The following is a 23,758-nucleotide window of genomic DNA, read 5'->3' on the forward strand; positions in this document are numbered from 1 at the left end:
AGAACATCGGTTAACTACTAAGATCATGACTTTTGAAAATAGAACAATAATTAACAACTTAAGAAAATGATAACTAAAACCCAACAGCAAAACAAAAACCTGGGTTGCTAACATTACTCCCCCTTCTCCACTATGCGCTTGTCCTTAAGCGCGAATCTGGAAATTTTGTAGAACTGTTCAGTCAGTAGCTAGTTCATTGCGACATCTCCCGATTCATTATCTGCTAAATTTAGCCATAATAGTTTTTTGCACTTGTGTCCTCAAATAAAGGGTTCATCACAATTAAAATAAAGTCTTTTTTATCGCGTTCCTCCATCTTATCGCGGTTCAAGTGCTTAGTTATTCAGGTACCTTTTGCTTCCATTGTTTATTGAGATGAATAGTTTATTGAAGGACTTGCAGCACATATGGATTATTTTTTTTCTTTTATAGAGTTTTGACATGCTCATGGCTGTGAATAGATTTTTTGGTTGGTGAAGTTCCACCGCCATAATGATATATTCTTACAACCCACTAAGATAAAGTTGTATTTTTTTTTTATCTAGTTGAGGCTTGCAACTCGAAAGATAAAAACCTCAAATTGGGTTTGGCGATCAGCAATGGTTTCTTTTTGCATTAATTTTGCTAGCTCCCCATTTTATTATTACGGATTAGTTGTCCAAAACGAAGATGGCATGGTGTTTGAACTCTTCCCAAGTCAAGTTAGAAAAATCATGCATTAACTGTGAGAATCACAATCGAGCTATACCTTCTAAATGAAAAGAAGCCATGTTGACCTTTTCTTCTATAGAGGTATGTCGGTGTTGAAATAAGTGCTCACACCTACTCAACCATCCTAATGGATCTTCTTGACAATTGAAATGAGAAAAATCTAATTTGATGAATTTTGAAACAATCATACAATTTCTTGAATTATTTGAACCCGCTGATTCTGCTACTCCCTTGCATCTGGATGTGAAAGAGTGGTTGCTTTCCTCTATTACGGATGTTGTGTTTGAGTTGGTAATGTCACAAGTAAGAGATTCCAACTTAGCACTTAATTCTTTTTTATGAGCCTTATTGGCAACTTGCTCTTCCAAGAATAAGGCAAGAATTCGATCAAGTCGCTATTGGATTGAGTCGCCCATAACCTCTGGCTCTGATACCAAAATATTAGGGTCCTTAAAAATGGATGGAGTTTTGGGTCTGTTGCTGGAATTTTCTAAAGATGAAATTTTCTTTTTGCGATCTATGGTCGCAATAGAACAAGTTCCTTAGAGAAAATCTGAAAATCTCTTGAGTTGAAATACTAAAAAACTTTAAAAAATTTTCTCATAATTTTTTTATTGAGCTGCTGCACTTAAATACAAGTGAAAAATATAACCATCTCCTAAAAATAGGGAACCATTAAGTAACATGGAGGATCACCATGCTACTACTAAGGAAAAGCAAAAACTAACTTGCACTATTCACATTATGGGAACCACTAAGAACATGGGCTAACCACTAAGAACATGACTTAGCCATTAAGCACATGGCTTTACTACTAAGAATATGACTCTTGAAAATAGGACAACAATTAACAACTTAAGAAAATGACAAGTGAAACATGGTAGCAACACTAAACCTAGGTCTCCTAACATTATGTGAGGACTTGTTGCATCCATGGCCATATGTTAAACCGACTAAAATGAGCATAATCATCATTCTCAGAATCATGAGATATGTCTAAGGCTGCATTATCCACAAATGTATGACATGATTGATGTGCTTCAGTTCTACTGTGCAAGTACCAAACAAAGTAATTTTAAACAAAACCTTGCTTCAAGGACAATAAATTGTTTGATTGTATTTTTTAAGGACAAAGTAATTTCTAGATGATATTTGATTATATTTTTTTTATCTTGGAAGCTATGGTTTTGACACTTAAATTAGCTACAAGGACAACGAATTTGATCATTATTTAAAAAACTTAGGGACATTTTTAGCTTTATCTATGAATTCATTTATTCCCTTCAAAAATTTTAGACTTAATAAACTCTGTTTGAGCAAGAAATACATCTAGATTCTTTCAGAAGACATAAGAATTTTGTAATGTATCATGACGAGAAAGTTCACTATTGACTAGTAAAATATCCTAAAAATAAAGTTGGAACATGTGCCTAGTGTTAAATAATTTAATTGACAACAAAAAATTATTTAATTTGCTAATGATGAAATAAATCTCATTGCAAGGTAGACAACTAGCAAATGTTACAATTGAAGGGAAAAGAAATCCAATTCCAGCTCAACAATTTCTCAAATCACACAATTCCAAAATCAAAGTGATATATATATAAGCAAAAGAAAAGAAGACCAATTCCTTGTAGCTAATTTAATGTGATATAAGAAAAGGCTGCCAAATTTTCTTTAGCCTAGTTACATGTTAACATGCACATTTATCATTTAAATATCACCAATAAAAGAATATAGAATTTTTTTCTTTTTGAATCATGTTAAATCAGTGTGTTGATTTTTTTTTAGCTTATTTTTTAGATTGTGTAATTGTTCGATTCTTAACAACTTGTATTAGAGTTTTTGGTTCGTATCAAAATAATATGAAAAGATGATGAAAAGCCCGAAGGTTTGACTCTTTCATGTGCAAAAATAGTTTTTATAGGAGTGAAAAGGATCAGTATTATTATATTAAGAAGTCTATTGACTTCTTTGATATTTTACTATTGTATGTGGATGATATGTTGATTGTAGGGTCAAGTATGAAGGAGATCAATAGTCTTAAGGGAGGCTGTCATTAGAGCTTGAGATGGAAAATTTGGGTGCAGCAAAGCAGATTCTAGGGATGAGGGTTTCTGGGATAGGTCTGCTGGAGTTATAAATTTGTCCCAGGAGCAATACATTGAAAAGGTGTTGTCCAGGTTCAAAGTTGATGATGTTAAGTCCAGGAGCATGCCTTTGATTAACCATATCAAATTGTCAAAGGAGCAATCACCCAAGACAGCTATGGAGTGTGATCACATGGTAAAAGTACCTTATATTTCTGCAGTTGGTAGTTTGATGTATACTATGGTCTGCACTAGACCTAGCACATGTAATGGGAACTATGAGCATATATATGTCAGATATAAGGAAAGAGCATTAAAAACTTGTGAAGTGGCTTCTGAGATACTTAAAAGGAACAACTAGTACATTACTTTTGTATGGGAATGGCAAGGTAGTATTAGAGGGTTTTCGGGATATGGGTTTTTAAGGTTTGATATTTTAGTGGGTTTTATTTTTTGAACCCTAAAACCCTTTGTTTCATTGTTATGTTATCCCTTTGGCCATGGGCCTATGTTGATGTAATTTTGGCCTTCTATGCCCCTTTCAGTGAAATCTTTATATCTTTAGAGAAATAAAAAGCCCTCCCATTGTAATAGAGATGAAGTGTGCAATACACCCAATGGCAAAAGTGTGTGAAGAATATGTTCAATTAATAAAATATTTTTTGAATTAAAAAAAAAAAAGGAAGACCGGTATTTAGGCAGGGAAAGTTTACACGTGGCACACTTATAAGAAAAGGGTTAAAACAGGCCTGAAATCCCTAATTTTGCCCAAATCAAATTGCAATCCCAAATCACAAAATGTTCTCGTTGGAGTCACATTCATAGGATGCATTCATCAGAGTTGAAGTGAGCTAGTGGAATCACATTTATGGGACGCGCATTCATCTGAGTCGAAGTAAATAAAGGGAAGCATATTACTGAAGCTTTCTTTCATCTGAGTCAAAGTGAGCAAAAGGAAGTAAATTCATGGGACTAGCATTCATAAACGAAGTGAGTTAGGAGATTGGAGTTCCATTTCACCATTTTTCCTTGAGTTTAAGTGATGGCTAAGAAATTTATGAATTGAATGTGAAGAAGAGACCCATTGCAGACATTAAATTTGCAATTAGGTTAGCAGGGTTATCCATGAAATTAATTAACTAATTTTTATTAAAAATGAATAGCATTTTGCTGCTATGTAATACTTAGAAGATTGTATTTGAGTTGAAGTATTTAGTTGGTAATTGGTATTGTTTACGACAGATGGTGTACTGTGTATTTTCCTAATCTATTTATTTTATTTAGTTTTATAGTGTAAAGATTAAATGTTTTATCATTGAAATAATAATGTTGTATAATTCAGTATTTTCTTAATCTTAGTGACACATTTATAGTGGAAATTTCTAATCATTAAAGAAGATCGGTGTGCACGATTTGACGTAGGGAGGACTTAATTGACCGAAAATGACGACTTCCAGACTTAATTAATCCAAAATTTCATATTAGGCTTATTTGGCCTTATTTTTATATTATTAATTAAGCTCTTATTAAAAACATAAATATATTAAAAGAACTGCAGAAATTAATTAAACATTAAACTTAATTATTATAATAATTAATATGTTTTATTTTAAAAATAATATTTAAACTGATTTTTTTTAATAAAGTATATTTTTAATTTTCAAGCTTAATCACAAAGGGAATATAACAGGTATCAACATAAAAGAAAATCGGATATTAATGCTTGCCGTTGCTGAGGTGGGAATTGTGTGGCAATTATTTTGTTCCTTATCTTCTCACGCATTAGTAAGCAATCATTAACTTCACCAAACTTCATCTTCTCTACTCAAATCTCCTTTTTTTTCCCTGGTTCGGTGACGCTCTCATATGACCGAGTTCAACTTCTTATTGCAATATCAAATTTATTCAATAAAATGAGAAAAATTCCTAAATATAGAAATTCTTCTTTTGTATTTCGAAAATGTTAATTATATAAATATTCAAAATCCCACTTTTTAATTTACCCTTTTATTACCTTGCTTTTAAAAAAAAAAGGATCAATTCACTCCATCCAAAGACGCAGCTAATCAATTAGCAAAAGTATTTACGTGGAGAAGGAAACAAGGAAGAAAATTCCCCCATAAGAGAAAAAATAGGGCTGCGATTTCCTCACTAGAAAAAAACAATCCACAGTCACAAAACAAACAAATGCTTTGTTAAAAGCATGTCCTCGCCAAACAGCTGTAAGTGCAAAGACAAAGAGTCGGTGCATAGATTAGAGACCCCATCACTTTCTGCAAATGCATGTCTCTCCCCCAAAGCACAAATATTTTTAATTTATTCGACTGAAATTAAATTTATTTTCATTGGATTTTACTTAATTTATAAAAATTAAATTCTTAATTTTATTTTAAAAAAATATAAAATTATTCATTCTAATACTTATTGGTCATTTTTTTTATTTAATTTAATAAAAAATTATTAGGTAATATTTCATCCATCATGAATCCAAAAGATATTGAAACTAGTTTTATTGATAAATATTTTTCAAATTTCTGTACATTCAACGCTTTGAATGCTGACCTGTACTCCAAATTCTCAGGCACTCCCCTCTGTATATATATATACATATTCCTGGTTTCCTTGTTTACTACTTGCTCTTGTTTTAATACTCTCTGCTTCTTCTTCGCCAATCTCTCTAAGCCACATTGCTTCAAAATGTCTCTCTTTCTTTGCTTTAGCTTTCTTCTCTTCTTTGTGTCATCTGTGACAGCTTGTGATCGCTGTGTGCACCAAACTAAGGCTGCATATTTCTCCAAAGCTTTCTGCACTTAACTGTGAGGATCCTCTTTTTGGTTTTTCTCTTGTTTTACTTGCTCAATCTATTTGATTGAAAACCAAAAATTTTCAAATACCCAGATGATATTTTTACAAGATTTTTTGTGGGTAATTTTTGTTTTATTGATTTGATGCAGCTGGGGCTTGTGGGTACGGTTCTTTAGCACCAGGTTTCAATGGTGGACAGCTTGCAGCTGGTATTCCTACTCTTTACAAAGATGGGGCTGGTTGTGGGGCCTGCTTTCAGGTTTAGTCAATTTTATTAATTGTTATATTTTGATTAATTGCTTTCTGTTGTTGAAAATTTCATTTAATTTGATTTGGTTTTGGAATTCTGGCAGATAAGATGCAAAAATAAAACCCTGTGTAGCAGCAAAGGCACCACAGTGATATTGACTGATCTCAACCACAATAACCAAACAGATTTTGTTCTGAGTAGCAGAGCATTCATGGCCATGGCCAACCAGGGTATGGGCAAAGACATTTTGAGACTTGGGACTGTAGATGTGGAATATAAAAGGTAGTTCAATTATTCCATTTCCTTTGTTTATATAATATAAATATATATAGCATAAATATATATAGCGGGGATTTAATATTTGATTTAAATTAAAAAAAAATAATCTAATTGAATTAATTTAAAAATTCAGTTTAATTTTTATTTAACTGTTAACATTCAAATAAGTACAATGTGAAAATGAAAATTTAGCCATTGATACATGCACTTGTTCTGTTATTTTAATTCTGATTTTGTTTGTTTTTAAAATTTTTGGAGCAGGGTACCTTGTGAATATAAAAACCAGAATTTGGGCGTGCGAGTAGAAGAATCAAGCCAAAAACCAAACTACTTGGCCATCAAATTGTTATATCAAGGAGGTCAGACGGAAATAATATCTATTGATATGGCTAAGGTGAGCTAAAACCACAAAAGCAATATCATAACACTTGAATAACAAAAAAATTAAAAAGAGTATACTTCTTAAACAAGTAGTCTAATTTTTTTAGTTGATATTGGGAAATGATTGCAGGTTGGTTCTTCAAACTGGGGCTATATGAGCCGGAAATCCGGGGCAATATGGGACATAAGCAGAGTTCCGGCGGGGCCTCTACAGTTCCGATTTGTGGTAACAGCAGGATATGATGGGAAGTGGATTTGGGCAAAGAGTGTTCTTCCTGCAGATTGGAAGCCAGGAGTTGTATATGACTCAGGAATTCAAATAATTGATATTGCACAAGAGGGTTGCTCTCCATGCAACGATCGAGTTTGGAATTAGGGAAACATTTGTCTAGATTTTTTAGGCTAATAGATTAAATGTAAGGATTTATTCCTTTACATGCAATCAACATTTCTCAATCACGCTACTTTTAGCAGTTTTTCTTTTTTTAACTGAAAATTAAAAATTGAGAGTAAAATTTAAAATCACTCAAATTTATTTAAATATATTTATTATCAGACTAAATTTTATGTGTATAATTTTTAACTGCTCTTTTCTTTGAATTGAAAATTGAAGATCGAGAGTAAAATAAAAAAGAACTCAAATTTATTTAAATACATTAATCCTAGGGCTAAACCTTGTGTGCATGACTTTTAGATGCTCCTTAAATGCATCGTATCAACGCCCCTACCTTAACCAAGTCCTTGTCCTCAAGGATGAAAAAGAAGGAAATCACAGCTTAACAGCATTATCCCACTAACATGTAGCTGCCTCGGGAGAAGAATTAACCCACTGAATTAACCACTCCCGTGCCCCCAAATTTTACCATCCTGTCCAACACTTATAAACTTAATTTATTTTTTATTTGGTGAGAAAAATGTTACTTGGAAAATTATTTATTAGTTTAAAAGAAATTGAAAAGAAAGAAGGTTTAAACCACTTTTAGTATTAATTTCTTCTTATCTTTTTAGAAAAATGGTGATCCAAAGGAAAACAGTTATTGAATCGCTATATTTTATTTTAAAATAAATTTTCATTAAATTAGAAAGGGATAATTCTAAAGGAAAACCTATTGAGCTCTCCATAATTCACATTTTAATTCACTTTAAAATGTGTTAATCTTATTGTGATCGTTATTTTGGAATGAATTAAAGCGGCTTATTGAACCCTTTTGCCTTCTTAACAAATTTTAATTAAATTAGAATTAAATTTTTTAAAAATTACTATTTAGTCCTTATGTATGAGAAAACTCATTAGTATGTCTTTCGATTTTAAAAAATATATTAAAATATTATTGACATTTTAAAAAATTTATTAGTTAGTCACTCCATTAATTTTAATTGTTAAATATTACAAAAAAATCTTTTTTTTTTGAACTAAAAATGTAATTGCATTCAAATTTGGAAGTCCAACATCAAAGCATGAACAATTAATTGTGGAGGGGTGCTTAGCCACTCCATCCTGTCTGAAATAGTAGAAGCAGCTCTAACTATAAGATGTGCCACACTATTGGCAGATCGAGGAACAAAACTCACAGATACTGAATTCATCTCTGCTATTAGAGATTTACAATCATCAACAAGGGACCCAAAACTAGAAAAATCAGAAGTTGAAGAAGAAAGCAAAGCCTTCACTACCGTAAGAGCATCTGATTCCAACACTATCTGATCATAACCCAGCCTCTTAATCCAACTCAGAACTTCTCTAATGGCAATTAGCTCAGCTGTTTTAGGAGAGAAGTAACCAAGGAGTCTATGTTGACAAGCGCCAACAAAAGAGCCATCATATGAGCGAAGCACTCCACCAACTCCAATGAAGCCATCAGGGAAGACTGCTGCATCTACATTAGCTTTCAAGAATCCTTGAAGCGGTGGAACCCAGAAATGTAACGGTGGAGGAGCTGGCACAGCATCAGAAGAACTGTCATCAACGTGTCGCGCATTACACCAATCGTAGAGGATTGTCCTAGCCCGATACACCACAGCAGCAGGGCTCGACCACTTCGAAGACCAAACCACATCATTCTGTGCCTGCCAAAGAGCCCAGCAGATCATTACCACCATAGCTTGGTCTTCCTTTCTCACCAGCTGCAAAACTGAGCACAACCATGCCAAAAATGACGCCGACTGAGGAAGAAGCCATCCAATCGAAGACGCAAGCCATACCCTCTTGGCAAAAGGGCATGTAACCAGCACATGGAGCACAGATTCACTAACAGAATTACATAAAGGACATGAATTATGCACAGGAACATGTCGCTGTTGAAGCAGCTGCAAAACTGGTATGGCATTATTGGCTGCCCTCCACACTAAGTCGCGACACTTAGGAGGAGCCCTAACGTTCCATAATTTCCGCCACATCGCACTAATATGACCTCCCACAACTCCATCCCCAATATTAGTTAGGAATTTATAAACTGATTTAACTGAATATTGACCCTTTGGCTCCAACTTCCAGATCAATCTGTCACTAGCAGCAAATCGAGGGAGGGGAATAGACAGTATGGCCTGCTGCTCTTCCATACTAAAAATTGAACGTAACAATGGCAAATTCCAAAAACCATTAATCATCAAATCATGAACAAAGTTTACCTGTGAGTTAACAGGCTGCGATGTTTGCACCTAGGAGGAAGGCAAATTTGGGATCCAAGGATCTTCCCAGACTTGAATTTGCTGTCCATTTCCAACTTTTCAACACATACCGGCCTTAATAACAGATTGTGCTTCCCAAATGCTTCGCCAAAAATAGCTCGGATTAGACCCCAGACGAGCCGTGATAAAATTAGCATCAGGAAAATAACGAGCTTTAATTAACCTTGCCACCAAAGAAGAAGGATTAGTCACAATATTCCAAGCTTGCTTTCCAACCATAGCCAAGTTGAACTCCCTTAACTTCTTGAAGCCCAACCCTCCAACAAATTTTGGTTGACTCATCCTATCCCAACTCATCCAATGGATTCCCCTTTCATGGTTAATACCTTTACCCCACCAAAACATATTCATCATCTGTTGGAGGTCGTGACAAAGAGTTTTAGGGATTAGGAACATGCTCATCACATAATTAGGAAGTGCTTGGAGCACTGTTCTTAGTAAGATTTCTTTACCTGCACGAGACAAGCAACGACGTTTCCAGGAGTTAAGTTTCTGCCACACCTTGTCCTTTAAAAAACCAAATATTTCCCTTTTGTTTATGCCCACCACTGATGGAAGACCCAAATATTTGCCCAAACTTGAATGCTCTTCCACGCCTAACACAGAGCACACACCAGCCCGATCATTCTGTCTCGTGTTCTTAGAGAAGCATATGGCAGATTTAGTGAAATTTATGAGCTGCCCAGATGCCTGTGCATAAGTAGAAACCACCTCCTTCACAACCTGAGCTTCAGCAGCAGTGCTATGGAAGAAAATCAAGCTATCATCGGCAAAGAAGAGATGAGTTATCTCAGGGCATCTCCTAGCCACCCGACAACCATGTAAAGCCGAACTAGCCACCTTGTGCGATATAAGCTGTGAAAGTCCCTCAGTACACAAGATAAATATATATGGGGACAAGGAATCTCCTTGCCGCAATCCTCGTGTAGGCATAATTGGACCCAATTCCTTCCCATCATGAACAATATGATAGCTGACTGAAGTAATACAGTGCATGATCACACTCGTCCACTGTGTTGAGAAACCCATTTTATCCAAGACATCCGAAACATAATTCCACTCCATACGATCATATGCCTAGCTAATGTCCATCTTTAAGGCACCATAACTCTCACGACCATAGCGCTTGCCTTTGAAAAAGTGCATAAGCTCGAAGGCAATTATAGTATTATCATGGATGCTTCTCCCGGCAACAAATGCCGACTGTGATGGAGAAATAATCCGAGGCAATAGCCTTTTAAGTCGATTTGCAACCATCTTGGACATTATTTTATAAAAGACATTACACAAAGCTATTGGCCGCAAATGCCCCATCGTCCCAGGAATTGTCTTCTTTGGAATCAAAACTAATGCTGTTTCATTTAACTCTACCGGGAATGTACCGACAGCCAACATTGAAATACAAGTAGATGAAACATCAGACCCAATAATATCCCAGTGATATTGGAAAAAACCTGGGTTGAACCCATCGAGACCAGGTGCCTTGTCCGCCTGCATGCTAAACACTGCTGCACGGGCTTCCTCAGGTGAATAAGGAGCAATAAGAAAAGCATTATCTTCCTCAGTAATACAATGAGGGATATGATCAATAATAGGCTGAGTATCACCTGAATTTTCCTGGAAGATATCCTGAAAATAATCAACAATAAGAGTGTCGAGAGCTGGCCCCCTCTCACACCAAACCCCATTGCTGTCTTGGAGCCGATGAATCAGATTCTTCTTTTTTCTGTTTGTAGCCATTGCATGAAAGAATCTAGTGTTAGAATCTCCTTCTTTCAACCAAAAGACTTTGGCACGTTGCTTCCATTGTATTTCTTTATCCCTCAACAAGTCATGGTATCTCTTCTTAGCCTCCTCAAACTTGCGAACATCAGCCAACGAACGAGAACCCCGCAAGTGCTGCATATCTAACTTACACTGTACCAACTCCTGCTTATGTAGATTTCGAATGTCCAGCCCCCATCTATACAACAATTCTCCACACCGAAGTAATTTATTAAACACATCCACAGAGGCACTCGAATTCCAAACATTGGAGATCAACTCACGGCACTGCGGCTCTCTTCTCCAACTGTTCTCAAATTTAAATCTCCTGGCCAACTGGGTCGGAATAAAGAGACGTATCTCCAACAGTATTGGAAGATGATCAGATGAAGAAGCTTCCAACGAAGCCGCTCTAGCATGGGAAAACAAAGAATTAAATGATGGAGAGGTAAGAACTCTATCTAATTTTTCTTCAACCCACCGATCTGAGCCCCTACCAGTTTTCCAAGTAAATTTATATCCGCTCATGGGAAAATCACAGAGTCCCGCTGCCATTACAGCATTGCGAAACCCCTGAATCAATGCATTCGGTTGCCGTCTGCCTCCTTTCTTCTCATGATTAGCTAGAATGTCATTGAAGTCCCCCATACAGACCCAGGGACGTGTGCTCATAGTTGCTAAATTCTGTAGTAAAGCCCAAGACTCCTGATGATGATTACGGTTAGGATGTCCATAAAAGCCAGTTAGTCGCCAACTACCCACCGAATCTAAGTCAACCTCCACATTAATACATCTAGCCGATTGAAATAGAACATGCACAGAGTCAATAGCACGCCAAAGTAAAGCCAGACCACCACTATGCCCCACACAGTCCACAGAAACAAAATCATCATAACCCAATAAATTTTTTATTTCTTCAATCCTATTACGATAACAAAGAGTTTCAATTAAAAAAATAAAACTTGGCCTCTTTTCCCTAACAATTTCTTTTAGGAAACTAACTGCCCGTGGGTTGCCAAGCCCACGACAGTTCCAGCTAAGGCAACTCATTTCTCTCGACGGGCCTGGTCCCCAGAACCCGCCGATAACATGTTTTTTGGTGCAGCCCTTGAAAGTGTAGAATCAGGTCCTGCATTGGTACCACCATCTTGGGCCCTCTCCTCATTTAATGCCTCCTCCATACGACGCCGCTTCAGGTCCACAATAGTAAGCCCAGTAGGAGATTGCATTGCTGGGTGTACATGGGAATTAACAGCATGTTGAGACAAAATAGGAGACTTAGCTAAAGCAGCTCCAGTAACCACTCCCTTATCTTTTTCAGAATTTGAATTTAAATTAGGCCCGTGATAAGCGGCATAATCTTGATCAGTTTCCATAGCTGAACCACTACTACCTTCTGATCGGAAAGACCTCCCCGGCGTACGGAGCCACCGTGAGCTCTTGTTCACCATTCCCCCTCTGCGAGGTTTAGCATGGATGTCCAGAGAATAGTTGCGAGGGGCCTGTCCTATAGGATAATGAATCAGTTGAGGGCAGAATCTATTTGTGTGGCCAAGGATACCACAGATCAAGCAGAACGTGGGCAAACGTTCATATTCAAACCTCGCCCAAAACCAACCTGCACCTGTTCTTCTCAAGTTGATGCCTTGCATCAGCGGTTTCCGAACATCCAATCTAACACGGATTCGAACAAATGAGTCGAACTCCCCAGTAAAATTGCGCTCATCTTAAGCAATAAACTGACCGACCTGATTGCCAATATCTTTAGCTACCCTTTCAGAATGAAACCCAGTCTGTAAATCAAAGATCTTGAGCCAAATATAGATGTGATTAAGAGGGACCTCTGTAGGAGTAGAAAAACCTGACATACGTTCTATAATCAGAATCTGATTATCAAAGGTGCAAGGGCACATTTCCAGGGCACGGTGAATATCTACCTCATGAAAAAATTGAAACACATAAAGACCACCACCCAACTCCCTAACAGTCATCCCTTCACGAGGTTGCCACAGCTCGGCTAATGAAAAAGACATAGCATTATAGTTGATAATCCTCTCCGAAAGAAATCTGCCCACCAAACATAGCTCAAGATTGTCTCCTGCCCCCAACTCCTCTTGTTGATATTCAAGACCCATCTGACCACCGCTGACCACCGCCGTCCACCGATAAACCAGCCATCTCTACTGATAAAGCATCTCGATCCTCCATGACCTCCCCTTCCATAATATCGAAGTAGAAAGAACGAAAGAGAAAAAGGCTAAAACGGTGATGAAAAGAAAGAGAAGAGAATCAAAAATCAACAAACTCCTCACTGAGGAGACAAACCCTAACTCCTCACCGAGGAGACCTTTTGACTTCCCCCATGTTACCGACAGAAGATGAGAAGACTCACTTACAAAAAAATCTTAAATATCCATTGCATGGATGGAGTAATTAGTAAACTTTTTAAAAATTTGAGTAACCAATTATAAATTTTTTAAAACCATAGATACTAAATAGTAAAATATTTATGGCTAAAATTAACAAATAATAAATATTTTAAAATATTAGGAATGTTATAATGTATTTTTCACGCACTAGTGAATATTTTTATACCACATAAACTAAATAGCAATTTTTTCTTAAAATTTGATTGAATTAGAAATAATGTGATTTAAGGAAAAATGCCCATCGAACCCTTAAATATTTTTATTTTTATGTTATTTTTTTTATTTTAATTAAACTAGAGTAGAGGATCCAAAGGAGAAGCCTATTGAATCTCAAACTCTTTTTAAAATATTTTGATATTTATCATTGCTAATTTCTAAGCTAGAGCAAGTTGATTCAAAGGAAATTGCCTATTGAATGTCTTAAAGTTCTATTTTAATAATTTTAATTTTGTCATTCTTTTGGTTTCAATTAAAAGAGTACAAGGATTTAAAAGAAAATGTCTATTGAATTTCGTAATCTTTATAAAAAAAATTAATTACTTTTAAAAAAAAAAGATTCAAATAAAAATTCCTATTGAATCACTTTTGCCTTCTATTTCCTAGCTTCATTGTCATTATTTTTATTTTTATTTCAACCGAGTTAAATCCAGCATTCCGAGCACTCCAACCCTTCTTTCATTAGGCAAGTCGGCCCTTTAGTAAAAATCCGTCAGCAGGTCATTACACGGATCGTCACCTCATCTTATCATTACCGATCCTAGGAACTCTCTATTTTTACCCATAAGTTTCAAGCTTTTTTTGAAGAATTTGAGCATCAGTCTTAGGATTCTCCAACTGTGCTTTAATATCTTCAACTCATGTGAATTCTCATTCCTTCTTGGATCTAACCCTCTTCAATCTACGGTTGGTCTCAACAAGCTCAGCGTTCTTTTGAACTTGTTAACCGGTAAAATCTTGGTGAGTGCATCGGCAAGGTTTTATTTTGTGTGTATTTTCAAAAAGTTTGACAATGCCTTTAGATATCAGATATTTGATGAACTGCAATATGATATTTATGTGCTTTGAGAATCACAAAACACCTCCATTGTCTCTTGTTTGAATCCAAATTCCTCCATTAGACCTTTTAACCAGATTTTCTCTTTAATGGCTTCTGTTAATGCCATATACTCGACCTCTACAGTAGAGAGAGTTACCATAGTAGAGAGAGTTACCATATGCTGACTTTTAGCTTACAACATTTTCACCAACAGGAAATACATACCCTAATACCGAGTATCCAAATCAGCTGTATAATTCCTCTGTATAATTCCTGGACATAATTGAATTTTAGCTTCTGTGTACCTTTGATATATCTAAGTACCCACTTCACAGCATTCCAATCATAAATATGCTGATAACTCCTATTGAATAAGTCAAATCTCACCTTGTTCCGATCGTAGCATACATGATGCTACCAATAGCACTTACACTTTCCTTATCTAAAGGATGATTTTCTTATAAGAACCCAGAACATCATCAATGCCCTTTTCATCCTAAAAAACCAAACCAGCAGTAAGAAATGTACCATATTCCTACAAGCAAGATGGAGCTCTAAAGTGGGCTGTTGAGATTTAGCTAGGAATCTTTACCCAAGGCAATAATCTTTCCCTTCATCTATTATAAGATTGCATCCAACTCAAATTTGAAAAATTTGTAGCTAAAAATTACCAGAGAAAGATGTTTTTATCACAAAAGAGCAAGAAAATTGGAGTAATGGCAGTGTGAAAGAAAACAGAAGTAGGCCAGATATGGGATATGATGTTGGAGGGATTGTGGTCAGGTGTGCCACACGGAGCAAAACAGGATTGGTAGGCCATTCAGAGAGAAGGATATGGCAAAAGGTATTGCACCAATGATGAGTAATGTGAAGGCTCAAAGAAGGAAATGGAAGTTGAGTCGAGGGAAAAGAGCCCCCGTTTTGGTTAGTGTTTATTAGTCGGAAAAAAGAGAAGTTTGGTTCAAAGAAAATGGTGAGAAGAGATGGTTGAATTTGCAATGGGTTTAAATTCTATGAGAGAAAAGTTAGGGCTAAATTAATCATTACTTTTAAAAGGCATAAATAGCTTATATGGTGCTTTTCAGCTGTTTTCGATGGGCTCTAATTTTAGAGTTATTTATTATTAGTTGATAAAAGATTAGGATTATGAAATTAAGGGTATTTTTGAAATTAAGTTTATTTACCTCTAGTTTGATCTATGTGATTTTCATTGACTAACAAAAATTTATTTATTGAATTGGATGGGAGAATTAGATGATTAACATAACCTTTGAAAATAGAGTGGTCAACTAATTAATATTAGTAATTCAGAGACTAAATTACTCTTTACTTTTATAAAAATAAATATTGTTTTACATAATTTTTTGAAAAAATTTTGTGTTTTGATCATATTAATGAAATAATCTCTTAGATTTTGAAATTTAATTATTTAGTCCTTAATTTAAATTTTATTAAAATAAAAATTTTCTCGTACAACTTAACTATTAATCTCTCTCATTTTAGAGAGAGAAAATTTTTAAATTATTAAATTAGCCTTATTTCATTCTCTCTTTCCATTTCTCTCTATTATTTCTCTTATTCTCCCTCCATCCGAACTCTGAATCTCTTTACACTTAGAAAGCAATCAATTCAACTCCCATATCAGTAACCCATGCAGAGAAAGAGAAAGGAGATGATTACTTCTATGAGTTTATTGAAATTTGCTCATTATCAGCCTAAAGCAACATTCATGATCTCTCTCATTTTTCTCTTCATTTGGTGCGAGTGATATTGTGGCTAGAGATCTAATTGAGTCGTGTTTGGAGCAAATAATTGCACTTAAACTTCTACTTTTTAGATTTTTTTTTTCTACTCATTGCAAATTGAATTGTATTATTTTGTATATTAGTAGAGTTTGGAGTAAAAACTTGTTGCTGTTTTTATTTTCTGATTCTTAATATTTTCAAGTGCCGATTAAAATGATGAATGGTAAAATTTGAACTCATAATAATTTTATAGTAGTAAATTCGTCAGCTGGGAAGCATCGCCCAATTTCAAGAAATTGTTGATGAATGCTCTTTTCCTCGTTTAGGTATTTATATTTATTGAAAATAGGTTTGAGGTGTGGTATACTAATTCTAATGTATGGATTTTCAATTGTTATTGCATTTTGTTATTCAGCAGAGCTAAGTGGTTTTCTTTGAATGTTATTATGATGTCCTAAAATCGTTTAGATCAATGGGTTTATTATAAAGGAGTTATTTTGGGTTGCTTGTACAGTGATATTTTGAAATTCAAAAAAATAGAGTTTATAGTATGAAAGAGTGTCACATGTTTCTGTCACTCAATCCGAATGTACCAGTGTATCTCTCTTTGTCAAACGACCATTTAATTCTCCCCTAATGCAGCCCTGATAGGGTTAAGTTATAGAGTCAGTCCAGTCTGCTTTAGTCATCGGCTGAAGTATGAAGTATTGGGCCGATTTACTTTAGAGAGCTCTAATGAATTTTGAACTTATTTTCCTTTTTAGGGTCTAGCCTCACTCCGGATATGAGAAGTGGTCATTAGAAGGGGTTAATTAGGAGAAAAAACCATTGTCCTCATTTTCATTGTGATCGGACTTGCCATCTTTCACAATGTATAATAGAGAGAGAAAAGAGCAATTATTTTGGGTTAATTTTTTAAAATTATAAATTTTCAAGTACTTGTAATTTATTTAAGTATAAATTATATTTTAACTCCTAAATTCTACTATAATTAACAGATTAATCATTCTAATTTTAAAATCGAACATTTAAGTCGTTACATATTTATTACCTTCAATAAATAATTCTTTCATTTTCTTTTTTTTTTAAATTACCCTTATATAATTGTGAAAAGTCTATTTTATTTCCATATTTAACATTCAATAAATTTTAAACACTTTCATTCATTAATTATTATTTATTAATATATTTTAATCTCTAAATAATATAAAAAAATTCAAACACCTAGAATTACAACAAAAAAAAACTTTCTTATTATACTTTTACAAAAAAAAATTTCTCATTATATTTCAATTATACCGCGAACATCACCGTCACCCACTACATAAATTATTCTCTATTCACAAAGGATGGAAAAGAATTCAACCATCAAAAAATTAATTTAATAAAAAAAATATAATTAGATTAAATCACACAAATGCATTCAATTTTTTTTTTATTATTATAAAGTTATCATCTATTTCCGTTACAGATAACATTAAATTATTTAACAAAACAATCAATCCATACAATTTAAAAATAAATCAAATTCAACATTGAACAATCTTGTTAATAACTTAATTTTGATAATAACTTCAATATTTTAGTTATGTCTATTTTTGTAATAATTATTTGATTCACTTAAACATTTTATCAACAAATTATAGATTTTAAGGGCTGTCATTTTAAAACTAATTAACTGTGATTCTCTTTGTATCTTTAATCTTGTCAAGTTCAAAGCTAAAATTAACAAAGGAGCAATTAACAAATTGTGGCTCGTCCACCAAACACGGTTGAAGTAGCAACGGAAAATATTTTCCTAACTATAGTGAGTCATTAGAATCTACATAATATTCAATAATAGTGTACGTTTTACAAATATACAAAAAAACAATTTACTATAATTTGGTGTAAACCATCTATAAAATATATTATTAATTTTTCAAACATTTCAAAACTAAAATTATTAACTATGATTGCATAAACGAAGATGTAAATTAAAATAGCAAAACTCAAGTTACCTTATGCAACAGATCAAGAATTTTATAATATTTATTTTCAAATTAGCTGTTGATGAGTCCATGGATAGATTTTTCTGTGAGCCCTTTAGCCGCAGTCTTCAATTTCACTGGATTGATAGGGGTATATCTATTTTTTCTTATTTCGTTGGCTGTCTAACGCCAACACCAAGCTCTTTTGTGCCCCCTTGGAAGCTGTATAAAGGGAAGCTGAATCGGATGGTTTCCTGAATATGTAAGAGGGAAGGAATGTTTCAAAACATCTGGTAGAACGTAAGGTTGAGATTTGTGCCCGCTTGAAAGAGTAGAGGACAAGAAAGTTCTTGGGGAGCAAGGATCGTGTTCTTGGTAAGGTGATCAATGACGTTTTTAGATTTCTGAACAAAGTAGGAAGAAGAAAATGAAAATGAAAAATCTTTTTATTCACAATGGTGTTTTTGAAATTTAAAATATTTTTTACTTTTTCTATTTTTAACTTAATTTAGGATGAAAACTTTTTTTTTTCTTTGTTGTGTTCGAGGAAAAAGAATCCAATACTTTGTCGTTTCAGATTATACAAGGGTGTTCGAGTGACTGAATCCCTAATCAATTTCACGCTCTCTTTTGCTACTCCCAGCTCTGCAATTAGACCGATTCACTGAAGTTATCGTTCTATACTATTTGGTGTGAGGTAAGCTTTTCTGTTCAAATTTCTCCCTTTTCCTGCCGATTTTTCCTGGTTGATATTAATTTTACTTTGTTAATTTTATTCATTTTTTTTCCATCTTATTTATGGTGTTTCTAGAAAATTCTAGTAGTTAATCTCTTGAGAATTAGAGAAAAAGAAAGAATGTCTCTTGAGAAGATTCTTCTTATGTTATACTCTCATCTTGTTATGTCATATTTTCTCATTGGCGCTGATTCTTTGTATTTTTCTTCTTCACATGCTCGATGTTTAATATATTCTTTTGTTTTGTTTGCATTTGATGCCGAGTTGCATAAGTTTGTATTTGCTATCACTGTAATTTCACGTTACGCGCCTCTTTTCTATTCTGGGTTAGGGTGTTTAGTTTATGGAGTTAGGGTTTGTTATATCTTAAGATGATATGCGACTTCGTTTCCAACAGTACAGGAGAACTTCCAATTCTGACGAAACAATTTGGTTATTTAGATCTTGGCTGTTGAAGCTGCAAGAGCATTTTTTACAAGTAATGAGAATTAATATGATTTTCTTTTAATTTTTCTTTGTATTTTTATAGTGAGTCAGCTCTGGTTTCATCTTGGAAAGATGAGTTTTACTCCTGCTCTTCCGCTAGCTTTGTGTCCCAAATATTGTGAGTCTGCTCTTGTTTCATCTTGGAAAGATGAGTTGTACTTGCGCTCTTTTGTTAGCTTCGTGTCTCATTTTGATTTGGGATTTTAAGTTTCACATGTCAAGTTATCTTTGGCAGGGTGCAAGGAATGGGAGGTTGATCCACAGTTAGGTTTTGGTATTTTTTGGTCCAAAGTTGGTTATGAAGTGACTGTTTCAAAGTGGTGCAGGTCCTTTATTTAAGAGATTAGCTTTGAAATTTTAGTGATTAAATTTTTGTGATTTTGTTTTCCAAAAGCATTCTTATGCATATATAACCTTAAGATTTGTTATCTTTTTTGATAAATGATATAACTAACAATGATGGTGAATGATTTGTTATGAACTTCTTTTATGCTTTGTTCCATGAAGTAGTGTGTGAGATTGCAATTACAATTAATTTATTTTGTTGTTTTAATAATCTTGAATTTCTTACTTTTAGAGAATTTTAAAATATTTTAGTATTTGGTTTCAGCTAACAATCCCTTTAAACTTTCTTCAATGAAACAGAAAAAGAATTAAGTGGATCTGAATATTATGTGGGAAGTAGTAATTATTTTTAGACGGGTATTTGTCTAAGATTATTGTAATTGCCTAATTGGGTTCGGGTAGTAAGTATATTAAGTGGGTTTAGGGTTACACAGTTTAAAATTCATTAGTATCCTACCTGTGTCATCAGTTTCTTGCTTGTCTCACCAGTAACCCCTCAGCTCTTCCTAGCACCCACACAGCCACACTCATTCAGCCTCTCACATCTATTGACCCAATTGCAGTTTTGCCTCTCTGTCTGGTATATCACTTGATTCAATTTTTTTTCTTTTCAATTAATTTTAATTTCCTGATGTTTCTCATATGTTGATTCAGTGGATGTGTGCCTTTTGTTTTAATTAATCTTGAGGGAGGATATGGAATTTCCATATTTCAACATTGCTTTTGATTGAAGTGTACTCAACCACATCGTGCTTGCTTGCTCAAGAAAATGAAAATCTGCCTGAAGAGTTTGTAGTGGCTGTTCTTGTTGGCTTTTGGTTCATTTTGCTAATTGAATTTCTCTTTCAATTCTAATGAAATCTATTTACAATGCGTACTTGCATGTCTGAAGGAAGTTAAGCTTACACTAATAGGTTAAATATAAGCCACTAAATTTGTTTGGCTGTATTACCATTTGCAGAGAACTAAAACCCTCAGTCAGAGATATCCATACTCACCAGATAGGAACCCAATGGCTCTATGGAGAGCTCGTGCAGCTTTATCACCTCTCTTGAACAGGCTTTTGCAACCTGCGTCTTTCCCCTCTGTCAACAATGCTTTCCGTGGTTTCTCTACTAGTATGCTTACTTTGTTTAACCCTGTTTTAATTTCAGCTTAGAATTGCTGTAAGATTTTCTTACTAATTTTTGAATTATACGGAAATTGTGTTTGTGAAGACTGGTATGCTTACTTTGTTTAACCCTGTTTTAATTTCAGCTTAGAATTGCTGTAAGATTTTCTTTCTAATTTTTGAATTATACGGAAATTGTGTTTGTCAAGAAGGAAAACCGGGATCAGTTTGATTTTTGCTGTGGCAATTGTACTCAAGATAGGGGTTTTGGATTGGTGAGTTTCTCATTTCACAGTAGTGGAAAAATCAATAACACAGTGTGTTGGTTAACTATACATGTGATAAGTATAGTGAGCAAGAGTCATACGTGTATTCCATTATTCCCTGCTACAGTATAGGCTTTACAAGATATTTATTAGCCTCTTTTATTTAGAAAGGTTGTGACTTGCCTTCATTTTGTCATCCTAGGCTTGTGTTCTTTTTGAGTCCGAGGCCTCAGGTCTCTTTTCTCATTTTTGTCCGGGCTTGTACTCTTCTTGAACCTCGAAGATCACAAACTTTCAACGTTTTTTAACTTAATGGGTCTATTCTGTAATTGCTAGCCCAACCCGCTAAGAAATTTCTTGGACTTTGGATCTTCATGGGTTGTTAGGTCCCAGTCTAAGCCTCTTAGAGTTTCTTGGGTTTAGGAGTATTCTTCTTAGGGTGAGAATATACCACAAGTTGTTGGATTAAATTTGAGCTCTCTTATTCAACATACTGGTATTTAAATACAAATGCAATACTACTTGATCCTATCTTCTAGGCATTATATCAAGGAGTGGCTAGATGATGGACACTACTTAGATAATGGACCACTACTTACAATAACAGAAAATGAAATAGGAATAATAACAGAAATGGAAAGCAAATTTTAAGGAGAGCTTGGTGGTCACGTTGCATGCCACTGTTCACATGGGTAGTGACTTAGTCAGAATACTTGGGATTCCTTTGACCCACTTTAGAGGACCATGATAAGCCGTGAGACTATTGGACTCTGATATCACTGTTGGAATTTGATGATAGGTCTGCTTCAAGTCTGCATGTGGTGAGAGTGCTGGATCCTATAATGGGGCTTAATTGAACTTGATGCGGTAGCTTTCTTCAAAATGCCCTTATACAATTTGGATTGGGCTTACTTCAATTTATTAAGTCTTCCTTTCTTCTTTCTCTTACCTATGTGGAATTCTCACTTCTCCAACAAGAACCATAAAAGCTATAATGCAATGCTTTTCTCAAAATGCTTCCCCTCATAAAGTTCTCTAAACTGTTCCGAAATTTGTATTTTGCAAAATGTTACCAATTGGTGACACTTCATAATTTAGGAGACAGTATTTAATTCTACTCAAACAACTTTTGCCCTTTTTTGAAATCAATCTCAGTGCCACACCAAGACAAGTACATTTTTTCATTTGATACAAGTGAACCAAAATCAAAACATGTGAACCAAACTTGATGAAGTTAACATATATGCTACAATTGAAAGAAGCGGTAAAATTTGTTTGAAAGGAGTGAAGAAATTTAGGAACTTTTTATTTTCTTTATTTTCTTTCTTTTCCCTTTTTTTTTACCTCTTGGTTGAATGTTGAGATGATAACGAGTGAGTAGTGCAATTTATTGTTTAAAATAAGTTTGCTGTAATCTTGAAATCTTGATTTTCATTTCCTTCAGATGCTTTCTTCCAAAAAATATGAATCGTATTGTTCCTCTCTCTCTCTCTCCAGTCCTTTTCTATTTTTAATTGTTTTAAAAAATTTTTAATTAAGACATATGCAGCTGATACTTCATTGCGGGACAAGATGATGAAACAAATGGCTCATCTTGATATCAATGCACAAGTAGGGACTTGCATGCCTCTGGCTTCTATGCGTATAGGCACATTAATCTACAACATCGAGATGAACCCAGGTCAAGGTGGGAAATTGGTTCGGGCTGCAGGAAGTTGTGCCAAGATCTTGAAAGAGCCAACATCCAAGTACTGTTTGGTGAAACTTCCTTCAGGAGCAGAAAAATTGATTGATTCTCAGTGCCGGGCCACAATTGGCAGAGTCTCAAACCCTGGCCATAATACTCGCACACTTAGGAAGGCTGGCCAGAGCAGATGGTTAGGTCGAAGACCAGTTGTTCGTGGAGTGGCTATGAACCCAGTTGATCATCCTCACGGTGGAGGTGAGGGTCGGAGCAAAAGTAGTGGGTCCTTTGGAAGGGTGTCACAAACACCATGGGGCAAGCCAACTAAATGTGGCAGGAATCAAGAACGCAAGCGCAATGGCAAATTTAAATGATCTATTTCTGTGGTTCCTCGTTTTGGACCTAGCATATAGCAGGCAGCTGTGATTTCAGGTCGAGAAAGTGTTTAGCTTTATTTCATTACATGAGGGCTTAGCATGTCACATTTGGTGATGCAGTGTTTTTCTTTCACAGCTGGGAGATTTGCAGAGGCTCACCTGGACAAATAAACCAGGATTGTTTCTTAACAGGTTGGTATTTGCGTATTTTTATATGAATCTTTGATTATCATCTGTTAAGCTAAATCTTTAGCTTCATTGTATTTCTCAAGACAAGTAACAGATGAGATTTTTTTCGTATAAACTAGTATAAGAAAACTCTCCACCAGAAGATTTTTGGAACTATGATTTTATGATGCTTTGTTGTATATATGTACAGCAGGGCAACATTCTCAATGAGGTTGCCACGTGGCCAACAAATAAACTAGGATTGTTTCTCAACAAACGATGAAAGATCCCATCTCAATAAGCTGAGAAAATAAGAAAAAAACAGAACTCTAAATGGAGAAAGTAAAACTTCAATATTGGAAGATCAAATCTAAAGACGACAATGAATTTCGGTGAGGAACAGCATCTATATAAAGTTGGCGAAGCTCTTTCTTGGT

General features: G+C 34.8%; 2 protein-coding genes and 1 pseudogene across 17 annotated transcripts; 2 read left to right on the forward strand and 1 right to left on the reverse strand.

Moving 5' to 3' along the window:
- Positions 1–5,407: 5,407 nt before the first annotated feature.
- On the forward strand, positions 5,408–6,986 carry LOC110626267 (annotated as a pseudogene).
- A 1,724-nt stretch (positions 6,987–8,710) lies between these two features.
- Positions 8,711–10,276, reverse strand: LOC122725094. Its single transcript, XM_043961701.1, has one exon. It carries the CDS (start codon positions 10,267–10,269, stop codon positions 9,244–9,246), a length of 1,026 nt encoding a protein of 341 aa, XP_043817636.1. The 5' UTR covers positions 10,270–10,276; the 3' UTR covers positions 8,711–9,243.
- Positions 10,277–18,251: 7,975 nt separating this feature from the next.
- On the forward strand, positions 18,252–23,495 carry LOC110626801 (60S ribosomal protein L2, mitochondrial). 16 transcript variants are annotated; one of them, XM_043961990.1, is made up of 6 exons: positions 18,252–18,523; positions 18,703–18,845; positions 19,414–19,488; positions 19,606–19,696; positions 20,677–20,833; positions 22,632–23,495. In XM_043961990.1, exons 5-6 carry the CDS (start codon positions 20,810–20,812, stop codon positions 23,148–23,150), a joined length of 543 nt encoding a protein of 180 aa, XP_043817925.1. In that variant the 5' UTR covers positions 18,252–18,523; positions 18,703–18,845; positions 19,414–19,488; positions 19,606–19,696; positions 20,677–20,809; the 3' UTR covers positions 23,151–23,495. The 16 variants fall into 16 exon arrangements, 15 of the variants coding, with proteins under 15 accessions (XP_043817925.1, XP_043817924.1, XP_021628597.1 ...); XM_021772901.2 differs by having other exon boundaries at positions 18,258–18,528; positions 18,792–18,845; positions 22,642–23,495; XM_021772897.2 differs by having other exon boundaries at positions 18,258–18,523; positions 22,642–23,495.
- Positions 23,496–23,758: the final 263 nt, after the last annotated feature.

The sequence above is a fragment of the Manihot esculenta genome, chromosome 11, assembly GCF_001659605.2.
Source record: "Manihot esculenta cultivar AM560-2 chromosome 11, M.esculenta_v8, whole genome shotgun sequence".
NCBI classification, from domain to species: Eukaryota; Viridiplantae; Streptophyta; class Magnoliopsida; order Malpighiales; family Euphorbiaceae; genus Manihot; species Manihot esculenta.

Coding starts and splice junctions, on each gene's coding strand:
- LOC122725094 (XM_043961701.1), bottom strand. CDS start 10,269: ATGGAGTGGAATTATGTTTCGGATGTCTTGGATAAAATGGGTTTCTCA.
- LOC110626801 (XM_021772901.2), top strand. CDS start 20,728: ATGGCTCTATGGAGAGCTCGTGCAGCTTTATCACCTCTCTTGAACAGG. Junction 20,834..22,641: donor TTTCCGTGGTTTCTCTACTA/GTATGCTTACTT, acceptor AGACATATGCAG/CTGATACTTCATTGCGGGAC.